Here is a 23274-nt window from a genome sequence, read left to right as displayed (position 1 = left end):
GGTATCACCGTGAATTTGAGATCAAGGGCAGTAATTCTAGTACCAGACCTTCTGTGTAAATGTAAAGTGGTAACCTGTAAAGCCTTCTGAAGCGTCGCCATTGGATAATAAAATGTATATAGTTTGTTGCCATTAGCAATTCGCAATTTTAAACCGTTAAATTTGCATTAAACGAAAAAAAAAAAGCATTTTTTTTTTAAACAAAAATTTGGATTTAAAAAACTTTTTTTTTTTACATAAAAAATTGCAACTCCCATTACTTTATTCTCTAGGGCCTCTGCTATTAATATAAAATGTTTAGGGATTCTAAGTAATTTTCTAAGACAAAAAAAAAATACTGATTGTTACATGTAAACAAAAAGTGTCAGAAAAGGCCTTCAAGTGGATACTTACCAATTGTCCTCCATTGTGGTTTTTAAACTTTATCGTCACATCTTGAACCAAGCTGAATCGTTCTCCAGTAAGAGTGATGATTCGACCTCCACTACAAAGTAGAAAACACATCAAATGTTCAGTGCTGGGCCTTGTGGTGTCCAACCTCACCAGTGATCCAGCAGGCAGTACAGATTTCCTTCAATGTTTTCATGTACAACAACTCTGCAATGTATTATTTAACATTTACCTGGACTTAACTTACACAGCATTAACAAAAATTTGTGGACAGCTGACCATCACACCTATATGAGTTTGTTGGACATCCCATTCCATAACCATGGACAATAACGTGGAGTTGGCCCCGCATTGTGGTTAAAACAGCCCCCTCTCTTCTTTCAGATATTTGGGTGCTATTGTTTCTCGTGATGCTGCCGATTTTGTTTCCCTAAATTTTATGCCCATACTAAATGATGTCAAGGCGTGGGAGAACTTGCCATGGTCACTGTTGGGTCGAGTAAATCTCTTTAAAATTTGAAGCACAGAATTCTCTAAAACAGCCTTTTTCAAGCCCTTTAGCCCAGAGGAACCCGTAAAATAATTTTCAGTTCTTCTGGAGCCTCTGAAAAGCCAATTCATTGGTGGCCAGTGGGAAGGATGCCCCCCCCCTTCAGTTTTGGTCAGAATGCCACCCTTGCAGATAGTTAAAAAGATCCTCGAAGTCATGCCACTGAAGACATTTACGACAATGCTCGCTTACAGCACCTGAAGCTTTTGAGGGGCTTTTATTCTGCATTAGCTTTGGTTTGTTTTGGAGGTATTGCAGGTATGAGATATCCCAAGATGCACTGGGAAACCAGCACGCAAACCAGAAAGACGTCATCAGCAGTCCCTTCCAGTTCATGTGTATATATTCCGGAAGTGTCTGGTGCAACCGTCACATCTGGGGTGCAGCCAGGAGCAGCAGGAAGATGAGCGGGGTCCAGACTGGAATGGAGTAACTAGAGGACAGCACATGTACTTTGCAACATGGAAACACTACAGCAGAAGGTGAGCGAGAACCAGGGAGAGAGGACTGAGCAGCAGAGGATCAGCAGAGCTGGGGGACCTGAGAAACTAGCAGATGTAACACATGCTGAGTAGTGTGGGAGCAATACAGCAGGGGGTAAGCAAGGACTGGAGAGAGAGGAGAGTCAGCAAACCAGAGGATCAGCAGAGCTGGGGGTTATTACTTAGCAGGGAATCAGCAAAGCTGGGGGTACTACTGAGTGGTGATCTGCTGAACGAGGGTACCAATAAGCTAGGGATCTGCTGAATGGGGGTACTAATGAGTTGGGGATCTGCTGAGTGGGGGTACTACTGAGCCAGGGCTCTACTGGGCCCTTTTAAATCGAATCAAAAATCAACACGCACAATAAAGCTACAAAAAAGCATCACTGAAGCATCAAAAACACATGAAAAAAGCATACTGAAGCGTTAGGCAGTGGTGTACCTATGGATGGGGGGGCGACCGCCCCGGATGCCACTTATTGGGTGAGTGTCAGGGACAGGACAAGGCAGGGCAGGTGCTCTGTAGCTGCGCTGGCTCTCTATATTCGTGCGAGTCGGCAGCTGTTGATCTGTATTATTCAGCTCACAGTCGGACTCTTTACTGCCATCTCTGGCTGCTTCCTGCATGTGCACCCCTCGTGTGTACTGCCAGCACTATATTTTGGATTGCAGCTCCTCTCGTGTCTCACAGGGACATGTAGAAACAGGACCTGGGACTAGGAAGACCACCTTACAAGTGGGGGATGTGAGTATAAGTTAAGGAAGGAGGCTGTTTGTGTACGGGGGGGGGGGGCAGCTAGTGTGTACAGGTGTGTGTGGGGGGGGGGGCAGCTGAGTGTGTACAGGTGTGTGTGTGGGGGGGCAGCTGAATGTGTACAGGTGTGTGTGTGGGGGGGGCAGCTGAGTGTGTACAGGTGTGTGTGTGTGTGTGGGGGGGGGCAGCTGAATGTGTACAGGTGTGTGGGGGGGGGCAGCTGAATGTGTACAGGTGTGTGTGGGGGGGCAGCTGAATGTGTACAGGTGTGTGGGGGGGGGCAGCTGAGTGTGTACAGGTGTGTGTGTGGGGGGGTAGCTGAGTGTGTACAGGTGTGTGTGTGTGGGGGGGGGGCAGCTGAGTGTGTGCAGGTGTGTGTGTGAGGGGGGCAGCTGAGTGTGTACAGGTGTGTGTGTGTGGGGGGGGCAGCTGAGTGTGTACAGGTGTGTGTGTGTGGGCAGCTGAGTGTGTACAGGTGTGTGTGTGTGGGGGGCAGCTGAGTGTGTACAGGTGTGTGTGGGGGGGGGGGCAGCTGAGTGTGTACAGGTGAGTGTGGAGTGGGCCGCTGAGTGTGTACAGGTGTGTGTGGAGTGGGCAGCTGAGTGTGTACAGGTGTGTGTGTTGGGGGGCCGCTGAGTGTGTACAGGTGTATGGAGGGGCAGCTGAGTGTGCACAGGTGTGTGTGGGGGGGGGGAAGCTGAGTGTGTTGGGGGGACTGAGTGCGTAGAGGTGTGAGGGGACTGAGTGCATAGAGGTGTGACGAAGGGGCTGAGTGTGTACAGGCATGATCAGTGAAAGGGGAAGTCGAGACAAGTGTAAATGAACCCTAAGAATACCCTTCATGGAGACACCTGGACTCATTTATTTGGAGGGGTGTCCATGTACCTTTGGCCATATATTGGACCTTTATAGGGAGGGCTCAGAATCTTCAGTTGCAGGCCAGCCCAGTACATCCTAATACCCACCTCATGTGGCTGCTTCTGGGCTCCATGTTTTTGATGACTGGGTTCTCCTTGTATTGGAAAGTGAATTTCTGATCTAGACACGAGTTTCTTTCGAACTGGACACAAACCGTGACATTGGTGTAGGGAAGGAAGCTCATTGCTGGAACGGTGCAACGGATGGTGTTCTCTGTGCGTCTGGGAAGACATAACAAAGAGATTTAAAAGGAGAAGAAGAGAGAGATAGAAACGGAAATGATTTACTAAGACACGAATGGAAACAACAGAGAGACTGGAAGAAGATCGAAGAGTTTCAAATAAGAGATTGCTGGATGTAAAAAAGAAAATGAAGGTTGATATGGCGGCTCACACAAGGTCTCGGCATTCCAGGATGTCATCAAACAGGACGTGAACGTTTCCACCGATGTCAAGCTGGTTCCCGGAAATGGTAATTTTGGTTCCTCCAGCTTTTGGGCCAAGACTTGGGTACATGGAGTATATCTTTGGCACCTGGATGGGATTAGAGTTCAATGAGACACCGAGCTATCACTATAGAAGATTCCCAGTTCACAGGGGTGTAAGAAGGGGACAGAAAAGGGGAAGCTGTCTGGGGACAAAGATGAAGAGCACTATCATACATTATGATGAACAATTATTTACAAACATGAAGAAAAAAGTTTCTGGGAAAAAAAATAAGAAAAAATTATTCACAGGTCTTCAAAGACCATTAATCCATGAGGTCTATTTATAAAACATTTGCTGTGTATTCGTCTCAAGCATTCTAATGTGTCTAACACAGGGGTCTCCAAACTGTGGCCCCGGGGCCAGATGCAGCTCTTTGCTTGCTATTATCCAGCCCTTGGGGCACCATTTAATCCACTGATACCAACAGTGGAGTATAGTCCCCCCCCATGACACCAATAAAGGGGCACAATTCCTCCTAATGACACCAACAATGGGGCACAATTTCTCCCAATGACACCAACAATGGGGCTTAATGACACCAATGATGGGTCACAATTCCTCCCAATGACACTAACGTTGGGGTACAATTCCTCCCACTGACACCAACGATGGGACACAATATCTCCCAATGACACCACCAATGATGCCCAATGACACCAATGATGGGGCACAGTTCCTCCCAATGACACCAACAATGGGGCCCAATGACACCAACGATGGGACACAATTTCTCCCAATGACACCAACAATGGGGCCCAATGACACCAATGATGGGGCACAATTCCTCCCAATAAAACTAACGTTGGGGTACAATTCCTCCCACTGACACCAACAATGGGGCCCAATGACACCAACGATGGGGCACAATTCCTCCCAATGACACCAACAATGGGGCCCAATGACACCAACGATGGGACACAATTTCTCCCAATGACACCAACAATGGGGCCCAATGACACCAACGATGGGACACAATATCTCCCAATGACACCACCAATGGGGCCCAATGACACCAATGATGGGGCACAATTCCTCCCACTGACACCAACGATAGGGTACAATTCCTCCCACTGACACCAACGATGGGGTACATTTCCTTACACTGACACCAATAAAGGGGGAACAATTCCTCCCAATGACACCAACAATGGGGCACAATTTCTCCCAATGACACCAACAATGGGGCACAATTTCTCCAAATGACACCAACAATGGGGCCCAATGACAGCAATGATGGGGTACAATTCCTCCAACTGATACCAATGATAGGGCACAATTCCTTTCACTGACACCAAAGATGGGGTACAATTTCTCCCAATGACACCAACAATGGGGCACAATTTCTCCCAATGACACCAACAATGGGGCACAATTTCTCCAAATGACACCAACAATGGGGCCCAATGACAGCAATGATGGGGTACAATTCCTCCAACTGATACCAATGATAGGGCACAATTCCTCCCACTAACACCAAAGATGGGGTACAATTCCTCCCACCGACACCAATGATAGGGCACAATTCCTCCCACTAACACCAAAGATGGGGTACAATTCCTCCCACCGACACCAATGATAGGGCACAATTCCTCCCACTGATGCCAAAGATGGGGTCCAATTCCTCCACTGACACCAAAGATGGGGTACAATTTCTCCCAATGACACCAACAATGGGGCCCAAGAACAGCAATGATGGGGTACAATTCCTCTCACTGACACCAATGATAGGGCACAATTCCTTTCACTGACACCAAAGATGGGGTACAATTTCTCCCAATGACACCAACAATGGGGCACAATGACACCAATGATGGGGCACAATTCCTACCAATGACACCAACGATGGGGTACAATTCCTCCACTGACACCAACGATGGGGTACAATTCCTCCACTGACACCAAAGATGGGGTACAATTCTTCCCACTGACAACAACGATAGGACACAATTCCTCCAACTGTAGACCAAAGACGGGGCATTGTTTTTTCCCACTGATGTAGGGTCCCTTTCTACTAAGTGGCCACAGTCCAGCCCCCCCCCCCCCCCCTAAATTCTAACTGGCCCTTTGTTTGGAAAGTTTGGAGACCCTTGACTTTAATATGTTTATTTCCTATGATCATCAACTCCATCTAGGGACCACAATGAATTATTATCCTAATTGAGGTGTTTCAGGAAAATACCGCATTATAGCCACTAGATGGAGTTGACGATTATAGGGAATAAACATATTAGACACATTCTGGCAAATAATTGTGCCTTTTGTGGTTGTAATGTATAAAATGTTGGCCTTTGTTAAATGTACATATGAGGCTGATTTACTAAAGCAGCTAAGAATCTTCCCCATCGAAGATTCTGTGAATGTTCACTTCAATTATCTGATTGTGGGAAAAGCAAATCCCTGTTCACTTTGAATACCCAATACAGGCGACAGATACTCTTCACATGACTGGATAACTGAAGCTAAGATTCACACAATTGTTTTGCGTAAAGATTGTCAACTCCTTTAGTAATATGTCCAATTCCCAGTCCCAGCCAGCCTTTACCATAAAGGAATATTTCTCTTTTGAGTGTCCCCCTCCATTGATGTCCAGGATCACCCAATCGCTCATCTCACGAGCAGACGCCCGCGTCACACATACGATCCTTGGAAAAGAGAGCAAAACAGATTTAAGGGGTTCATTTAAAGGAACAGCAAAGGGCAAATTGCAGAGAGATTTTCAAACACAGCTGATTATAAGCTCAGTAATCCAACAGAGGAAAGTTTCATATAAAAATTTCTGATTTCCTGCAGAGGTAAGTGAATATAAATTTATGCTATTCTTTATATATAGCATTACTCCAAAAACTAGAAAAGAGAATTGGCTCTGAAGAAAATGATACTTAAAAAAAAAAAAATATATATATATATATATATATACATATATATATATATATATATATATTTTTTTTTTTTTTTTGCAGTAATTTCATTAAAAATTATAATAATTTGTAAGCAAAACTCACTCTTGTGACACCAGGTATCTGTCCGCGATGGGCGTACAGGGAACGTCTCCGATCCTCACCTTGTCCGCGATGTCACTGTAGCGGCTGCCCAGATTGCGTCCGAGGATTGTAAGCAAAGTGCCGCCATGCAAAGGTCCGTTCACTGGCTCTATCTGAGGGGAGAGACGCAAAAAATCTGCAACAAACAAATCTGCAGCACACAGTTTATACTTTATTGATCGCTTCCCATCCAGCGACATACTGGTACGTCACTGGAGAGGAAGGAGGATATTTTTTTTTAAGGTGGCCATTTAAAAGTAATCCAATGGAGCAGCTGGATTACTTTTACAGGCGGCGGAAGGGGTTACTCTGTGGCTCTAATCAGTGCTTAAAAAAAAACGCCCCCCCCCACATTGGAATCCATGCGCTGGTGTTCTGAAAAAGGCCGGAAGCATGGATAGGGGAGGCGGCGATATATATATATATAAAAAATTATATATATACCTTCCAGATCTCAGGGGCAGGGCAAGTGCTCTGAACAGGAAGTGATTCACTTTTCAGTCTGCAGGAGGCGCTGCTCTCACTCCAAGTGCACAGATGCCCTAAATCCATGCGTCCGAGGCACAGGGAACAGTCGTTGGTCTCAGATGCACAGTTGTACACTTCCACTGGAAAAGAAAAACACTTGTTTAATTGCAAACCAACCAAACCTTCTTTATTAACAGTTTGCAAACCAATCAGAATTAAGCTTTCATTTAGAACACACTCAGACTCAGAGCTGGCAGAAACTACTTTTGATGAGGTTGCCATTTGAAGCAGTTAATAACAGTCTGAATAGCAGCAAATGTTCAGCACACTTCAAAACAACTAAAAATCACTAAACTATATAGAAAAAAAAAGTCTTAAAAATAATAATTATAAATATTTATAGGAAAGCTGGCTGTAGCCTTAATAAAACAATTAGCAGGCTTCTGTAGGTGTTTAATTATGAGAGACCACCGACTACTGCTGACTTGCCTCCTAAAGTTTGCACAATGCCAACTGGACATCTGGACATGGTACTCAATACATTTGGTCCACAGAGAAGACTTTTGTCTGCACATACACAACAATCAAAATACACTGTAACAATATATTTATGAATGAAGCCTTCGAGCACTCTGTACAGACTTCATTCACAAAGGAGCCACTTGCAGCACTCCTATCAGAGCAGGATCTGGCTGTCACTAACAGCCAACTTCAGCAGTTTACACCGCAAGAGCAGAATGACGATGGGGGGGGCGTCCAGTTTGTGATGCAGAGCCGGGACAAAGCGTTTATGAAAACCAGAATGCCCAGGTAACAACTGAACATGTGGCATCTCTGCTTCAGACTAGGGGGTGAGCGAATGAGTTGGTGCGGGTCAGAACCTGACTGCTTCACCTAAAGCACAACTAAAGGTTCCTACAGTGGTGGATGGTGTCTTTTTGTTTGTGGGGGGGGGGGGCGGAAAACAACTACACCACCACCCCCCACCGGCACCTCAAACCACCCCCCCCATCGGCGGCGGGGATCGGCGAGCATATCGGGGATCGACAGGCACACAGCATCAGGGATCGTTGGGCACATCAGGCAGGGGATCAGGCTGTGGTGGGCATCTGGTAGTGTCTCCTGCATCCTCTTCTCTTCTGAGATCACGGCGGCTTCCGCCGTTGCGTCTCCTCCCCTCCTCCCAGCCATCCAATAGGATCGCCTGATCTTTCAGCCAATCGGGAAACGGGTATCAGACCCGCGCTTCTGATTGGCGGAGAGGCGATTCAGTGTTAGAAAAGCGAATATTCGTTTGCTTTTCTAACACACCTGGGTGGGCTCCGAACGCTATGCTCTGCGCTCCGAGTCCACCTTTTTTGAAGCCTATTAGAGCCTATGGCTCTAATCAGGTGTTTAAGGAAAAACACCCCCGCCGCTGTAATTCATGCGCCTGGCATTCTGAAAGGGGCCAGACGCCTGAATAGGGGGTGGCCACGGCCGTGGATAGATTCGTGCTATACATGAATCTATCCATTAACCATATAGGGGGGTGGCGTGGATAGAAGGGGCGGCGCCCATGCACCCTTAATGGACGGGCCGCCCCTGGGTTCCTACTGTATATGACAGTCGAAAAAAGTACCAAATCCAGTTACTATGTGACGGACAAGCCTCAACATGTAAACCAAAAACTTCCTTTACCTTCCCTGACTGAGCCAAATTTATCCTTATCTGTGTCTCACCCACTTTCCCTTCCAGACACTGCAGCTCACAGTGGGAGTGGTTTCAGCAACAGTGCTGCCAATCCAGAAAGCAGTGGGTGGAACTAGGTGTGGCCAGGTGCTGATTGACAAACTGCAGGCATGTGCATTAGCAGTGACGATATTCATAGCTACACCCCCTGCAACATCTTATCCTCCCACTGTACTGCACACAGGTACAACCTACACGAGCGTGACAACTCTGCTCTGGATTCAGTGCAGAATCGTTCTCACACAAGCACAGGAAGCTGCTTTAGGTGGACTTCACTGACAGGATTAATGCGTATTTGTGGGACTTTGTATAGGGAGACTAAGAGAATCACGCTAGGTGATCCCTGGTTCCTCAGGGGCGGAGTTGGCGGCTCTCAGTTGAAGCTTAGGTTTCCTAATAGGGTGTCCACTGCCACTACACTTCACAATGAAATGGTAAGCGGTCCTTTGGAAAACAAAAGGGTCCCTCCACCAATTTCGATATTCGATCCCCCCTACTTTCATATTTTTTAATTGATTCAATTGGACAAATGTGCAAATCTGGGGTAAAAGTTGTGTGAATCTTGGGTGTGAATAATAAGTTACACACACATCCTTTTCTTCTTTATATCGGTACATCTTCACAAAGGTCATGGTGGCGGCTGTTTTGTAAATGCAGTATTTTCAGCATTCAATGCCAGTGACGTCTTGGACGTACCGCGCACGGGCGGATATCGTGTGGCCTGATCCTAATGCCGACATAACTGAAAATGGGAGCCAATGACAAAGCCGAATCATTGAGATCCGACCAGTTCTGATGTGCTCTGACAAACATGGCCGCCAAGTCACGAACGTTGCTCCAGGTGACAACATCTGTCGCCAACATGCACAACGTGCACGCTTTTATTACCGCGAGTGGCCGGCAGCTTAATACCGCTGCCATCTCTTCACATACAATAAATGGAAAGGAATGTTATTTTCCACAGAGAACAATAGAGACATTAAGGAAAATCTGCACAGGAAACCGGCGGTGGGATTAGACAGAAAACTTCTTCCAGTTAGAATACGGAGCGAGCAGACAGGATTTCGGGGCTCCGTCATGTCTTTGTAATTGATTTAGAGGAAAGTCGCAGCTTAAAAAAAGAATGACTGCTCGTGTATGGAAAAACATCTTGGCAAAGCCACAGACTGCAGATGTAGGATACGTAAAGTGGAGACATTAAGTTTAATTCAATTTATTGGAGAAATAAGATACAGCTTTAACTGCCATTCAGATCGAGCATTCAACACGAGGGTTTAATTCCCAATACAGAAATAAGAAATGTGCGTTTTATTTGACTTTATTTTTATTCGCAAAGATCTAAATTCCTACTTTATGTCTCCCTGTTTGTCTCAGCCCCGTCATTTCGTTTTGGGATAAAGTAGGTGTAAGGCACAATTCACAGTTGTACGACTTGTCATGCGACTTTGGACCCCAAAGTCGCACCCCATATTTCCCAATGAGTTTCATATTCATATCTGTGCGACTTAAAATGGCAGCAATTTTCAAGTAGTTCCTGCACTACTTTGGTCCAACTTTCATGTGACTTGAGGGCCATAGACTTCAATGTAAGCCCTCAAAAGTCGCATGAAAGTCACACCTGTATGATATACATGCTACTTGTGGGCAACTTTGTAAAGCACAAACAATCTGCTATAGTCTGCTTTTTGACCCCCGTCCCAGCCCATCCCTTCTGAAGAGAGGCCCCTCCCAAGCAAATGGTCCATCCATCTCTGTTCCTGGTGTCCCTCCTACAAGAGAAATTAGCTCTAACCCTAACCCTAGCCATACCTCAAACCCTAGCCTAACCCTAACTCTAGCCATAACCCTAACCAAAACCCTAACCCTAGCCATAACACTAACCCTAGCCTAACCCTAACCTAAGCCTAACCCTAGCCATAACACTAACCTTAGCCTAACCCTAACCTAAGCTTAACCCTAGCTATAACACTTACCCTAATCTAACCCTAGCCATAACCCTAACCCAAGCCTAACCCTAGCCATAACACTAACCCTAGCCATAACCCAAGCCTACCCCTAGCCATAACCCTAACCTTAGCCATAACACTAACCCTAGCCTAACCTTAGCCTAAGCTTAACCCTAGCCATAACACTTACCCTAGCCTAACCCTAGCCATAACCCTAACCCAAGCCTAACCCTAGCCATAACACTAACCCTAGCCATAACCCTAACCCAAGCCTAACCCTAACCTTAACCCTAGCCATAACACTAACCCTAGTCTAACCCTAGCCATAACCCTAACCCAAGCCTAATCCTAGCCATAACACTAACCCTAGCCATAATCCTAACCCAAGCCTAACACTAGCCATAATCCTAACCCAAGCCTAACACTAGCCATAACACTAACCCTAGCTATAACACTAACCCTAACCATAACACTAACCCTAGCCATAATCCTAACCTAAGCTTAACCCTGCCTACAACACTAACCCTAGCCATAGCACCAACCTTAGCCTAACCCTAGCCATAACACTAACCCTAGCCTAACCCTAACCTAAGCGTAACCCTAGCCATAACACTAACCCTAGCCTAACCCTAGCCATAACCCTAGCCCAACCTTAACCCTAGCCATAACACTAACCCTAACCCAAGCCTAACCCTAGCCATAACACTAACCCTAACCATAACACTAACCCTAGCTATAACACTAACCCCAACCATAACACTAACCCTAGCCATAACCCTAACCTAAGCCTAACCCTAGCCAAAACACTAACTCTAGCCATAACACAAACCCTAGCCTAATGCATACTGTTGGACAGGTTAATTCGGTTGGTAAGCAGACTGTTGGTGAGTTGAGCTAGGAATTTTCTCTGGTTTTGTATAGCGTGAACCCTAGCCATAACACTTACCCTAGCCTAACCTAGCCATAACCCTAACCCAAGCCTAACCCTAGCCATAACACTAACCCTAGCCATAACCCTAACCCAAGCCTAACCCTAACCTTAACCATAACACTAACCCTAGTCTAACCCTAGCCATAACCCTAACCCAAGCCTAATCCTAGCCATAACACTAACACTAGCCATAATCCTAACCCAAGCCTAACACTAGCCATAACACTAACCCTAGCTATAACACTAACCCCAACCATAACACTAACCCTAGCCATAATCCTAACCTAAGCTTAACCCTGGCTACAACACTAACCCTAGCCATAGCACCAACCTTAGCCTAACCCTAGCCATAACACTAACCCTAGCCTAACAATAACCTAAGCGTAACCCTAGCCATAACACTAACCCTAGCCTAACCCTAGCCATAACCCTACCCCAACCTTAACCATAGCCATAACACTAACCCTAGCCATAACCCTAACCCAAGCCTAACCCTAGCCATAACACTAACCCTAGCCATAACCCTAACCCAAGCCTAACCCTAGCCATAACACTAACCCTAGCCATAACACTAACCCTAGCTATAACACTAACCCCAACCATAACACTAACCCTAGCCATAACCCTAACCTAAGCCTAACCCTAGCCAAAACACTAACTCTAGCCATAACACAAACCCTAGCCTAATGCATACTGTTGGACAGGATAATTCGGTTGGTAAGCAGACTGTTGGTGAGTTGAGCTGGGAATTTTCTCTGGTTTTGTATAGCGTGAACCCTAGCCATAACCCTAAACTAAGCTTAACCCTAGCCATAACTCTTCGCCTAACCCTTTTTTCTGCTTCTAAACGCCTATGTGTGCATGGACACATATGTTAAAATAAAAGGGCATTTAGAGGCAGAAAAAAATGTCAAATACCTGTAAAAGTGTCATTTTTCACATCCTGTGTGCATGAGGCCTTAAAAGTTATTGTATTATACAAAAAAAATAAAAAAATAAGAATGATATACAATATACAGTATATATATATATATATATATATATATATATATATATATATATACATACACATATATACACTTATATATATATATATATATATATATATATATATATATTTTTTTTTTTATGTATATTAATTATATTAATTTATTATTATTATTAATAATAATATTAATAATATAATAATAATATTATGATAATATAAAAGTAACTATACATCTGTCTAATTTCTTTAGCAATCTGTCTGCTGAGTGTACAGTTACTCCCTGTGTGCTCAGCGGGTGTGAAGATTTCGAACAAACGATGGCCCAGCTCCCCCTCCGCACTGATAATACTTCCATGTAACTTTCTCAGTAGAAATGTTATTATTTCTGGGGAGTGCGGTCACACTCAGCACCCTGTTATCTGTCTGTGCTGTCTCTTTGTATATATAGTTACATAGTTAGGTTGAAAAAAGACACAAGTCCATCTAGTTCAACCAAAAAAAAAAATAAAATCATACAATCCCATATAGCAATGCTGTATCCTGGCCTAGGCCGACAAGGCCCAGGCCTAGGGCAGCACTTTGCAGGGGGGCAGCACGGAAAGAGTCCCCGCTGGCTTGCGCTACACTGTTGGTGTAGCGCCAGTCTTATGGGGCGGACTGGGCTGAGAGGCAAATTAGTCTAGCGCCATAAAACGTCCGCACTGCTTCTGGTATGCGGGTGGCTGGCATTCCGCAACTGTGGGGGCGCTACTTCTAATTTTGACTGTCCTATCCTGGGCCACAAACATTCCTCACTGTGCTATATGTTTTCTGCTGCACCATTGTCGTGGTTATATCCTCTTAGTCCTCTCCATAAAATTATCAGAAATTTGTGCTTAAAGTAGAACTATAGGCACCACTTTTCTTTTTTCATTTTGGATAGAATAAGGGAGGGTTATAGCCCCTGTCAGTTTATTTTTTACCATCCCTGTCCCATTGCAGAGATTTCCCTTCACTTCCTGCCCCATAGCCAAACAGGAAGTGAGAGCAAATTTATGCAAATTAAGGTAATTCATTGCCCCCCCGCCCGTCAGAACTAGTGTCCCCACTCGAAAACTTCAGGGCGGGTCTTAAACAGCAAGGGGTGCGGCCTTGACAGGAAGGGGTGGGTCATATTTAAATTAGGGGGTGCACGAGTTTATTGAGGCCTAGGGCAGCACAAAACCTAAATACATAGCTCCCAATTGTCCCTGATTTCGAGGGACTGTCCCTGATTTGGAGCAATATCCCTCTGTCCCTCATTCCTCCTCATTTGTCCCTCATTTTGGTCTGATCTATATAGATGTATATAAAATGCATTTTTTTTATCTATCAAAAAGTGTTTCCCAGTGCTAAACCTTTCATCTGATTTCTAAATTGTTGCATTTGTAAATTCCAAAAGCCAATATAAAGGAATAGTAGCAGAAAAAAAAGATTTGTGGGTTTAACCAATCTTGTTTTTTTGTACAATTCTTCTTTAAGGGGGCGTGGCAAGGGGGTGTGTCCTATGCCTGCATACTTTTGCTGATAGGTGTCCCTCATTCCCATCTCAAAAAGTTGGGAGGTATGTAAATACACTACTGTCATATACACAATCCTATACCCACAGATGATCCAGAGGAAGGCAAAAAACCCCAGCAAAGCATGATCCAATTTGCTACAGCAGGGGAGGGGGGTAAAAATTATTTCCTGATCCCCCGAGAGGCAATCGGATTTTCCCTGGATCAACTTTACCTATACATGTCAGTACCCAGTTATATTCTGTACATTTATATATAAGACCACATCATCTGTTGGAGAAGGCTCAGAGGAAAATATGATGGATGGAGGTCACAACTACAAGATCCCAAATACCGTAACCAAAAAAAAAAAAAAAGAATCAGAATACGAGAAACAATGTAACTTACCGGTGACTGCGTTGGGATTGTCAAGGAACTTTCCAGGGTGGTTGATGAGCTGCAGGTTCACTTGAAATTTTCGGCTGCTTTCTGAAGTGTGGAGCTGGTAGGTAACATAAAAAGAAAGCAATGTGTACTGGGTTCTTATTCTGGATACACGCCAACTTTTTCCTTGTGATGTGAACACTAAACCATTATGTATTTAAAGCGTAACTCCACTTTTGTTGAGAAACAAAAAACATTCCCCTCCTGGGTGATCTCTGTACATTGCAGGGATTTTACCAAACTTTGCTGCAGATTCCTACCTGAAGAAATCACTATTTGTTCTCTGTGCTCATGTAAGAAAAGTGAGTCTAATGGGAGTGATTTCATAATTATCAATCAGCTGCAGGCCACTAACAAGGAAAGTGTCAGGGTCTGCATCCCTTTAGACGTGTTCCTTATTGGGAGTATCTCACCAAAAATGACATTTTTGTTGCAGGGGATGCCTGATATCTGACTTGTACCTTAGTGCAGACTTCTGGGAAAATCAGTGAGCCAATCACACAAGCAGGAAATTCTGGGGGGACGTTCTGTACACATTCTGTGCACAGGACACCTCCAGATGGCGATAGTATATTTTACAGAAAATGACAGCGGCTGCAGATTGAAAAGGAAAGGGCAGTTTTCAATAACATTCAATTACAAAAAGACTTGTGTAGCAATTGTATACGCTATATTATTTTTTTCTTTCTTTTTTTTTTTCTCCACGAAAGTGGAGTTACCCTTTAAACAATGTAAATATGTAATATCCCTTCATGTAGGTCATGGAGTGTATACGGGATGATCACGCCACAAGTCGGGAAAGCCTTTTATTGCACATAAGAAGAAGTTTGAAGTAAAATCCAACGCGTTTTGAGGGCTCGGAACTTCCCCTTCATTAGGGCTTAAAGAGGAAGTAAACTCTCCCACTCTGATGCTTCTTTTCATTTAGTCCATTATAATAAGTAATTATCAAACTATAGCCACTGTAATCCAGCCCAAATCCTATATTACTTACTGTTTAAAGAAACTTTAAAAAACTTGTTTCCAGGGGTTAGGCAGCGCCATCTTAAGTATTGTTTTCTGAGTCCACAGTGGAGTGTATTTCTGCCCTTACATTGAGCAGTTCCTGTACTGTTAACCAAGCCTCCTTCTCAATCCAACGTTTCTATGGCAACCCTGCTTCCCTGCTAATAGCTGACTTGTTTTATTTCATAGTATTTACTTGTGCCGATAATCTAGTGTTTGCCTGTGTCAGTCTTATCAGCTTCAGCTAATAAGACCGCAGTAATGCTGTCCGATGCCCTGGTTTACATTCCATGTGATGTCACATGGTCACATGGGGTGTAGGAGGAAGCTCTGAGTGATTATGAAGTCTCCCGGGATTGCAGTGGTGTGCCATAGAAAGTCCTGATAATAGATAGATAGGTACACAGAGTGTGCCACAAATCAGGGGAGATCTGGGCATGCTCAGTGACGTCATTTTAAAGAACATAAAGGATTACAACAATACTAAGCAGGTAAGGAGATATCTACAAGCAGTGTTCCTTAGGGTTTTTTATGCCGATTTACATGGGACAAAGTTGTGGGGGAGAGTTTACAATCACTTTAAATGCTGGCAGTAATAGAAAAGACAGGACAGCAAATTGTGATTTAAAATGATGTGCTGGTTAGAGTGATTATACAAACCGGTGACCTGAATCAGCGCGCTCTCCATCCTTATATATCGATGGGTTTTTTTTCCCCGGTATTTTACTCCACCACTGCCAGCATTTAAGCCCTGATGAAGGGACTTCTAAATCCCCAAAATGTGTTTTATTGATCACTCACTGTGTTCATTCAGAAAAAGGAAGGGGCGGTAAATGACATATTTACCGGCCCCTTCCCCTGCTCTCCACCCTGAAACCCCCTGTGTGCCCGCAGTAGTAGCTGGCAGGAGAGGAGGGAAGCCGGCAGTGCTGCAAGGGGCAGAAAGGAGGGCAGCAGGGGGAATCTGCGCCGCACAGGGTAATTAGGGTGTGCCCTTGCACACCGGCACACGCCGTGCACACGCCTATTTGTTCAGCACGCTAACAACTTCTCTTTACTGAGATAAAAAAGCTGTACTGGAGATCATAGAGTGTAGAAGAGATGAGAGTGCCACAAATCTAATAGGAGTCCTGACAGTCTTTATTGCTCATGACAAGATGCCAGTAACAACAGACGACGCGTTTTGGGAACTTAAAAACTCCTTCATCAGGGCTAAAATGCTGAAAAGATTACTGGACAACACACAGGATTTCTGCGAGCTAAACTTGCTTTGAGCTTTGTTTGATGCACCCAAAGGGGGTTAACTGAACCCTACGGGGCAGAGGACCTTTCCAGGCACTTGCAGACTGATATACGTTAATGTCCTTCCTCGACCCCGGGCTTAACATACCGGACAGTCCGCTGCATCACCCGGGGCCTGGAGCAAATGGATCATTCAGGCAGGAGGCCAGATAGACTCAGAATACCCATCTGAACAAATCCTAAAATTATACTTCTACTTTAGTTCTTTTTGTTTTACAGCAAACATGAAGGGAGATTGTTCTACAAGGAACACAGGAACCAAAGAGGGGAAATGAGCAGATTCCATGTGTGGACATGTTTGTTAAAAAATAAACAAATAAAAAAGAGAGAGGAAGAGAGAGAGAGAGAGAGAGAGAGAGAGAGAGAGAGAGAGATACAAAAAAAAAAAATAGGATAGATAGATAGATAGATTTTGGATAGATAGAAAGATATTGGATACATAGACAGAAGGTTAAATAGATAGAAGATAGATTGGATACATAGATAGAAAGTTTAATAGATAGATAGACAGACAGACAGACAGACAGACAGACAGATAGATAGATAGATAGATAGATAGATAGATAGATAGATAGATAGATAGATAGATAGATAGATAGATAAAATAGGTAAAAATATAGAATTGCGCTAAATAAACTATGATATACATACATATACTTAATGACGTAGTGATGTATCTATATATAAATATCACATCTAATGTGAACCAATTGTGAAAAGTGTCATAACACCAAAAAAATACACAATAATTAATACGATAAACAATTAAAAGTGTAAAGGTGAGTCCAAAAGCATATATTGACTGTATCACCCATGTGATGAATTAATAAATTATTGTAAAAAGTTGGACTCACCTTTACACTTTTTAATTGTTTATCGTATTAATTATTGTGTATTTTTTTGGTGTTATGACACTTTTCACAATTGGTTCACATTAGATGTGATATTTATATATAAATACATCACTACATCATTAAGTATATGTATGTATATCATTGTTTATTTAGCGCAATTCTATATTTTTACCAATTGAATTTTACTGCTGCTTCACAGTTCTTACAAATCATCTATTATCACTTTTAGGATTTTGATATCTATGTATATATTCTTATATTCTTTCCACCAGAGCGCAGTTTTTTTTTCCCTTTTTTCTCCTAAATAGATAGATAGATAGATAGATAGATAGATAGATAGATAGATAGATAGATAGATAGATATTTAGATAGATGTTTCTGTCCCCTATATATTATCACAGTTCAGATAACAGTCCCCTATGTAAAGTGGGGGGTGAACTTTCTTTACCATAAAGTATCTATTCATGTGATCACAGTGGAGGACACACAGATGCAGCGACACACAATGCGGCTTTCTATGGCACACACAGTCCCCGCAGTGTCCTCCCTATAGACTGGCGGTGACACGCGGGGCAATGCCATGGGTGCATACAAAGGGTGACCAGGGGAGGCTTGCCATTATCTTACCAGGACATTACTGCATGAGACGGAGGAGGAATTCACCCACTTGGCCGGGAAGGTCTGTTGTGGTCCGAAGTCACATTCCAAGCCCAGATCCTAGGAGGAGACACAGAGAATGTGTTCAGTCTGTATTGTGTATGGGGGAGTCTGGGGCTCAGTGGTCACCCCTATGGCCTGAACTCCCTTTTGCACAGTCACTTTATCTGCATGGAGTTTGTATGATCTCCGTGCGCTCATGTAGGTTTCCTACAGCTGAGTGCTAGAGTTTCCTCCCCCAAAATATACTAGTCAAGGAATTGGCTTCTACCCTAATGTGGCCCTGCTGTGTGCCTACGGAGAATGTACTCCCCACTGAGGAAGGCTGGGGAGAATGATCTCCGGACTCCAGATAAAACTGAAAAACGTTTGCCTGGAGTTCCCCTTTAATAATACATTATGACACTGGGAACATTAAAATATAAACTCCTTGGAGGCTGATGTATATGGTTCTCTGTACAGCACTGCGGTATATGTCAGAGCTATATAAATATATAATAATAGCGTGTGACTGTGGAGGGGACATTAGAGTGTAAGCTCCTCTGGTACAGAGACTGATGTGATTGGCTCACCTATGGAATGTTACATAAAGTGATAAAATAAATAATAAAACTTGTAAGAAGTTCTGTAAATGGACACTAGATTTTTACCTTTGTCAGGTTGACGTTGGCCAAGGACAGGGTGACCTCTGTGGCGATCCCGGTCGGTGTGGGGGGAAGGTAGGTGGTCATTATCTGGGGGCAGTCTGCTGTACTCTGTAAGGGAAGATGCCTCAGTCATACAGTGCCTTGAAAAAGTATTCATACCCCTTGTAATTTTCCACATTTTTTCATGTTACAACCAAAAACGTAAATGTATTTTATTGGGATTTTATGTGATAGACCAACACAAAGTGGCACATAATTGTGAAGTGGAAGGAAAATGATAAATGGTTTTCAACATTTTTTAGAAATAAATATGTGAAAAGTGTGGGGTACGTTTGTTTTCAGCCCTCTTTACTCTGATACCCCAAACTAAAATCTAATGGAATTAATTGCGTTCAGAAGTCACCTGATTGGTAAATAAAGTCCACCTGTGTGTAATTTAATCTCAGTATAAATACAGCTGTTCTGTGAAGCCCTCAGAGGTTTCTTAGAGACTCTTAGTGAACGAACAGCATCATGAAGACCAAGGAACACACCAGACAGGTCAGAGATAAAGTTGTGGAGAAGTATAAAGCAGGGTTAGGTTAAAAAAATATCCCAATCTTTGAACATCTCACAGAGCTCTGTTCAATCCATCATCCGAAAATGGAAAGAGTATGGCACAACTGCAAACCTACCAAGACATGGCCGTCCACCTAAACTGACCGGCCGGGCAAGGAGAGCATTCATCAGAGAAGAGCCAAGAGGTCCATGGTAACTCTGGAGGAGCTGCAGAGATCCACAGCTCAGGTGGGAGAATCTGTCCACAGGACAACTATTAGTCGTGTTCTCCACAAATCTGCCCTTTATGGAAGAGTGACAAGAAGAAAGACATTGGTGAAAGAAATCCATAAGAAGTCCCATTTGCAGTTTGTGAGAAGCCATGTGGGGGACACAGCAAACATGTGGAAGAAGGTGATCTGGTCAGATGAGACCAAAATTAAACTTTTAGCCTAAAAGCAAAACGCTATGTGTGGGGAAAACTAACACTGCACATCACCCTGAACACACCATACCCACTGTGAAACATGGTGGTGGCAGCATCATGTTGTGGGGATGCTTTTCTTCTGCAGGGACAGGGAAGCTGGTCAGAGTTGATGGGAAGATGGATGGGGCCAAATACAAGGCAATCTTAGAAGAAAACCTGTTAGAGTCTACAAAAGACTTGAGACAGTTGATCCAGAGGAAGGCGGAAAAAAACCTCCCAACATGATCCAATTTGCTACAGCAGGGGAAAAAATTCCTTCCTGATCCCAGGGAGAGGCAATCGGATTTTCCCTGGATTAACTTTACCTATAAATGTCAGTATCCAGTTATATTATGTACATTTAGGACAGAATCCAGGCCTTCCTTAAAGCAATCTACTGAGCTGGCCAGAACCACCTCTAGAGGGAGTCTATTCCACATTTTCACAGCTCTTACTGTGAAGAAACCTTTCAGTATTTGGAGATGAAATCTCTTTTCTTCTAGACGTTTCCCAATAAAGAATAATTTTTTTTACAATTTTTTTTCTCCCCACAATGCTTATTTTTAATGCACAGCTACCCGCTGCTCACTCCTCCAGACTGTAATGAGGAGAGCCGGCAAAACTGTAATCCTTGAAGTGACGTTTATTGGTACATCAGAGTGACAATAAAACAATAAAGACTGACGCCCACCCATCGAGACATTTAGAAATTTGCATAACCCCTCCCAAGAGCCAGCACACCGCTTGCATCAGGACTGAGGGCTCTTGAAAAGGAGTCCTGTGTACAGCACCCTGCTTGCTCCTCCTTCCAGCCATGATCTGTTTGCATTGCATAGAGAAGAACATGGTATATAATGAAAAAACTGAAAACTTTAATTCAAAAATTGCATAAGCAGGCTGATGGGGGGGGGGGGGGGGGAACCAGAAATATAAGCCAATTAATCTTTAGAGTAAAAATCTTTGTATTGCCATAAAAAGGGCAGCGTAGTGGGTAGCACTTTTTGCTAGCAGTAAGAAGGGTCGCTGGTTTGAATCCCAACCACGACACTACCTGCCTGGAGTTTGCATGTTCTCCCTGCGCCTGCGTGGGTTTCCTCCGGGTACTCCGGTTTCCTCCCACACTCCAAAAGACATGCTGGTAGGTTAATTGGATCCTGTCTAAATTGTCCCTAGTATGTATGAATGTGCGTTAGGGACATTAGATTGTAAGCTCCTTGAGGGTAGGAACTGATGTGAATGTACAATGTATATGTAAAGCGCTGCGTAAATTGACGGCGCTATATAAGTACCTTAAATAATAATAATAATAAAAGTCAGGCGACTAGCATTAAAAAAAAAAAGTTTCTCAGATTTCCTTGAAGGCTCCTGTGTGTTCACCCAAATGTTCAACATCAGGGTGGATTTAACCTTGCATGTCCGGGGGGGGGGGGGGGGGGAGGGGGTTTCAGCTGATCTGTGATATTTTTATCCCTTGGTGACCTTAAAGTAAGGCAGAGCGGAGTCTGGGGGGGGGGGGGGGGGTAATAGGACAAGGAGAGCGATCACATGGCCGTTGGGAATGCAGGCACACGCTGACATCCCGGACAATGTGTTTTGCCCGCAGCAGCCGGGGGCTTCGGGATCAGGCCGGTGAGTAGACGCCGACTCAGCAAAGTCACAGCGCATCCAGTCGTAGAAGGGTTAAAGGAAACCTGAGCCCTGCCAGCTGCTGCGCAACGAACCCGGCGTGCCCTGCGGACGCACAGCATGCACAGAAGGAGAACTCCCGTCAAATTAAAAAGGCCGGGGCGTGTTTGAAAAAAAAAGTCGCTGGACTCACTAAATGTAACCGATGATTGATTTTACCTCCTTTTCTTCTTTTGTGAGAGTACAAAGTCTGACACCCCAACAAGATAAGGGGTGTATTTATATAAAAAAAAAATAAAAATTAGCTAGCCATTCGTCTACTGAATCTGTGCAGAATCAATTGTTCTTTAGCTTCTTTTAATATAGACTGTAGTAATATACCAAATTATGACCACTAGATGGAGCTAAGGAGCATAGGAAATACATGCAGTGGGGTTGATTTTACTAAAGGCAAATAGACTGTGCACTTTACAAAGTGCAGCTGAACTCTGCAAAGAGCAGTTGCTCCAGAGCTTAGTAAATGAGCAAAGGCTCTGCTGACTTCTATCATCCAATCATGTGCAAGCATACATTTTTTTTTTCTTTTTAACTTTCCTTGCACGTGAATGAGTAATTTTTGTAGGGCTGGGGGAAATTAAAGATGAATTCCTCGATTAATCGTTCATTTTTTTGATTGGTCGATCGGTACTCACCTCTCGGGTCCTCAGGGAGTTCCGTCTGAGATCTGGTGACGTCAACGGACATCTACGTCACCGGACTCCCTCCCCCCCTTCCCCAAGTGCCTCCGTCTGCTAGCGAAGGGAAGGGGGGAGGAGTCCGGTGACGTCGATGACGGCGGCACTTCCTACGGTTTGAATTTTAAAGCGTATTTGTGTGTACTGTGAATGGATTGTGGAAACGAACTAGTGTCGGGTGATTGTATATATAGTCAATACCATATTTACCACTGACTAATGCAGAGTTACAATGCAAGGAGATCAGCTAAAAGTAGTTTGATCTGTATGTACGTTATAATTAATCGAAATTAGTCGATTATAACCGATTTTTAAAAAAAAAAACGATTTAATCGAACAAACATTTTTGCAAAGTGAGGCTTTACCTCATTAACTAAGCTCTGGAGCGACTGCAAAGTGCACCAGTCTATTTGCCTTTTTTTTTTTTACCAAAGATATGTAGCAGAATACATTGTATGAAGAAATTAGATGTTTTAATTTTTTTTTTTTTTTTTTTTTTTTTTTACAGGGTGTGTTGTTCTATAGCAGAAAGTTAAAAAAAATGCTTTTTTTTATTTTTATTTTTTCAAATTTTTGGTCCTTTTTTTTTTTTTTTTTTGTGCAAAGTGCACAGTCTATTTGCCTTTTTTTTTTTTTGTTTACCAAAGACATGTAAGCAGAATACATTGTATGAAGAAATTAGATGTTTTATTTATTTATTATTTATTTATTTTTTACAGGGTGTGTTGTTCTATAGAAGAAAGTAAAAAAAAAATGCTTTTTTAAATTTTTTTTTTTTCAATTTTTGGTCCTTTTTTT

The 23274-nt window shown here is 43.5% G+C and overlaps 1 protein-coding gene across 1 annotated transcript in view; it reads right to left on the bottom strand.

Moving 5' to 3' along the window:
- PLXND1 (plexin D1) overlaps window positions 1-23274 on the bottom strand; it is a gene marked incomplete at its 5' end in the record, with an annotated part of 200134 nt that overhangs the window by 79367 nt on the left and 97493 nt on the right. Inside the window, 9 exon segments of the mRNA XM_073591756.1 lie at window positions 394-484; window positions 3142-3315; window positions 3488-3627; window positions 6125-6224; window positions 6585-6736; window positions 7068-7231; window positions 14613-14706; window positions 18437-18526; window positions 19117-19221. Of these exon segments, the coding sequence (XP_073447857.1) occupies window positions 394-484; window positions 3142-3315; window positions 3488-3627; window positions 6125-6224; window positions 6585-6736; window positions 7068-7231; window positions 14613-14706; window positions 18437-18526; window positions 19117-19221 (1110 nt within the window).

The sequence above is a fragment of the Aquarana catesbeiana genome, linkage group LG07, assembly GCF_042186555.1.
Source record: "Aquarana catesbeiana isolate 2022-GZ linkage group LG07, ASM4218655v1, whole genome shotgun sequence".
Lineage (NCBI taxonomy): Eukaryota > Metazoa > Chordata > Amphibia > Anura > Ranidae > Aquarana > Aquarana catesbeiana.
Note: the sequence above shows the minus strand (reverse complement) of the source record. Positions and strands in the feature narration are given on the sequence as shown.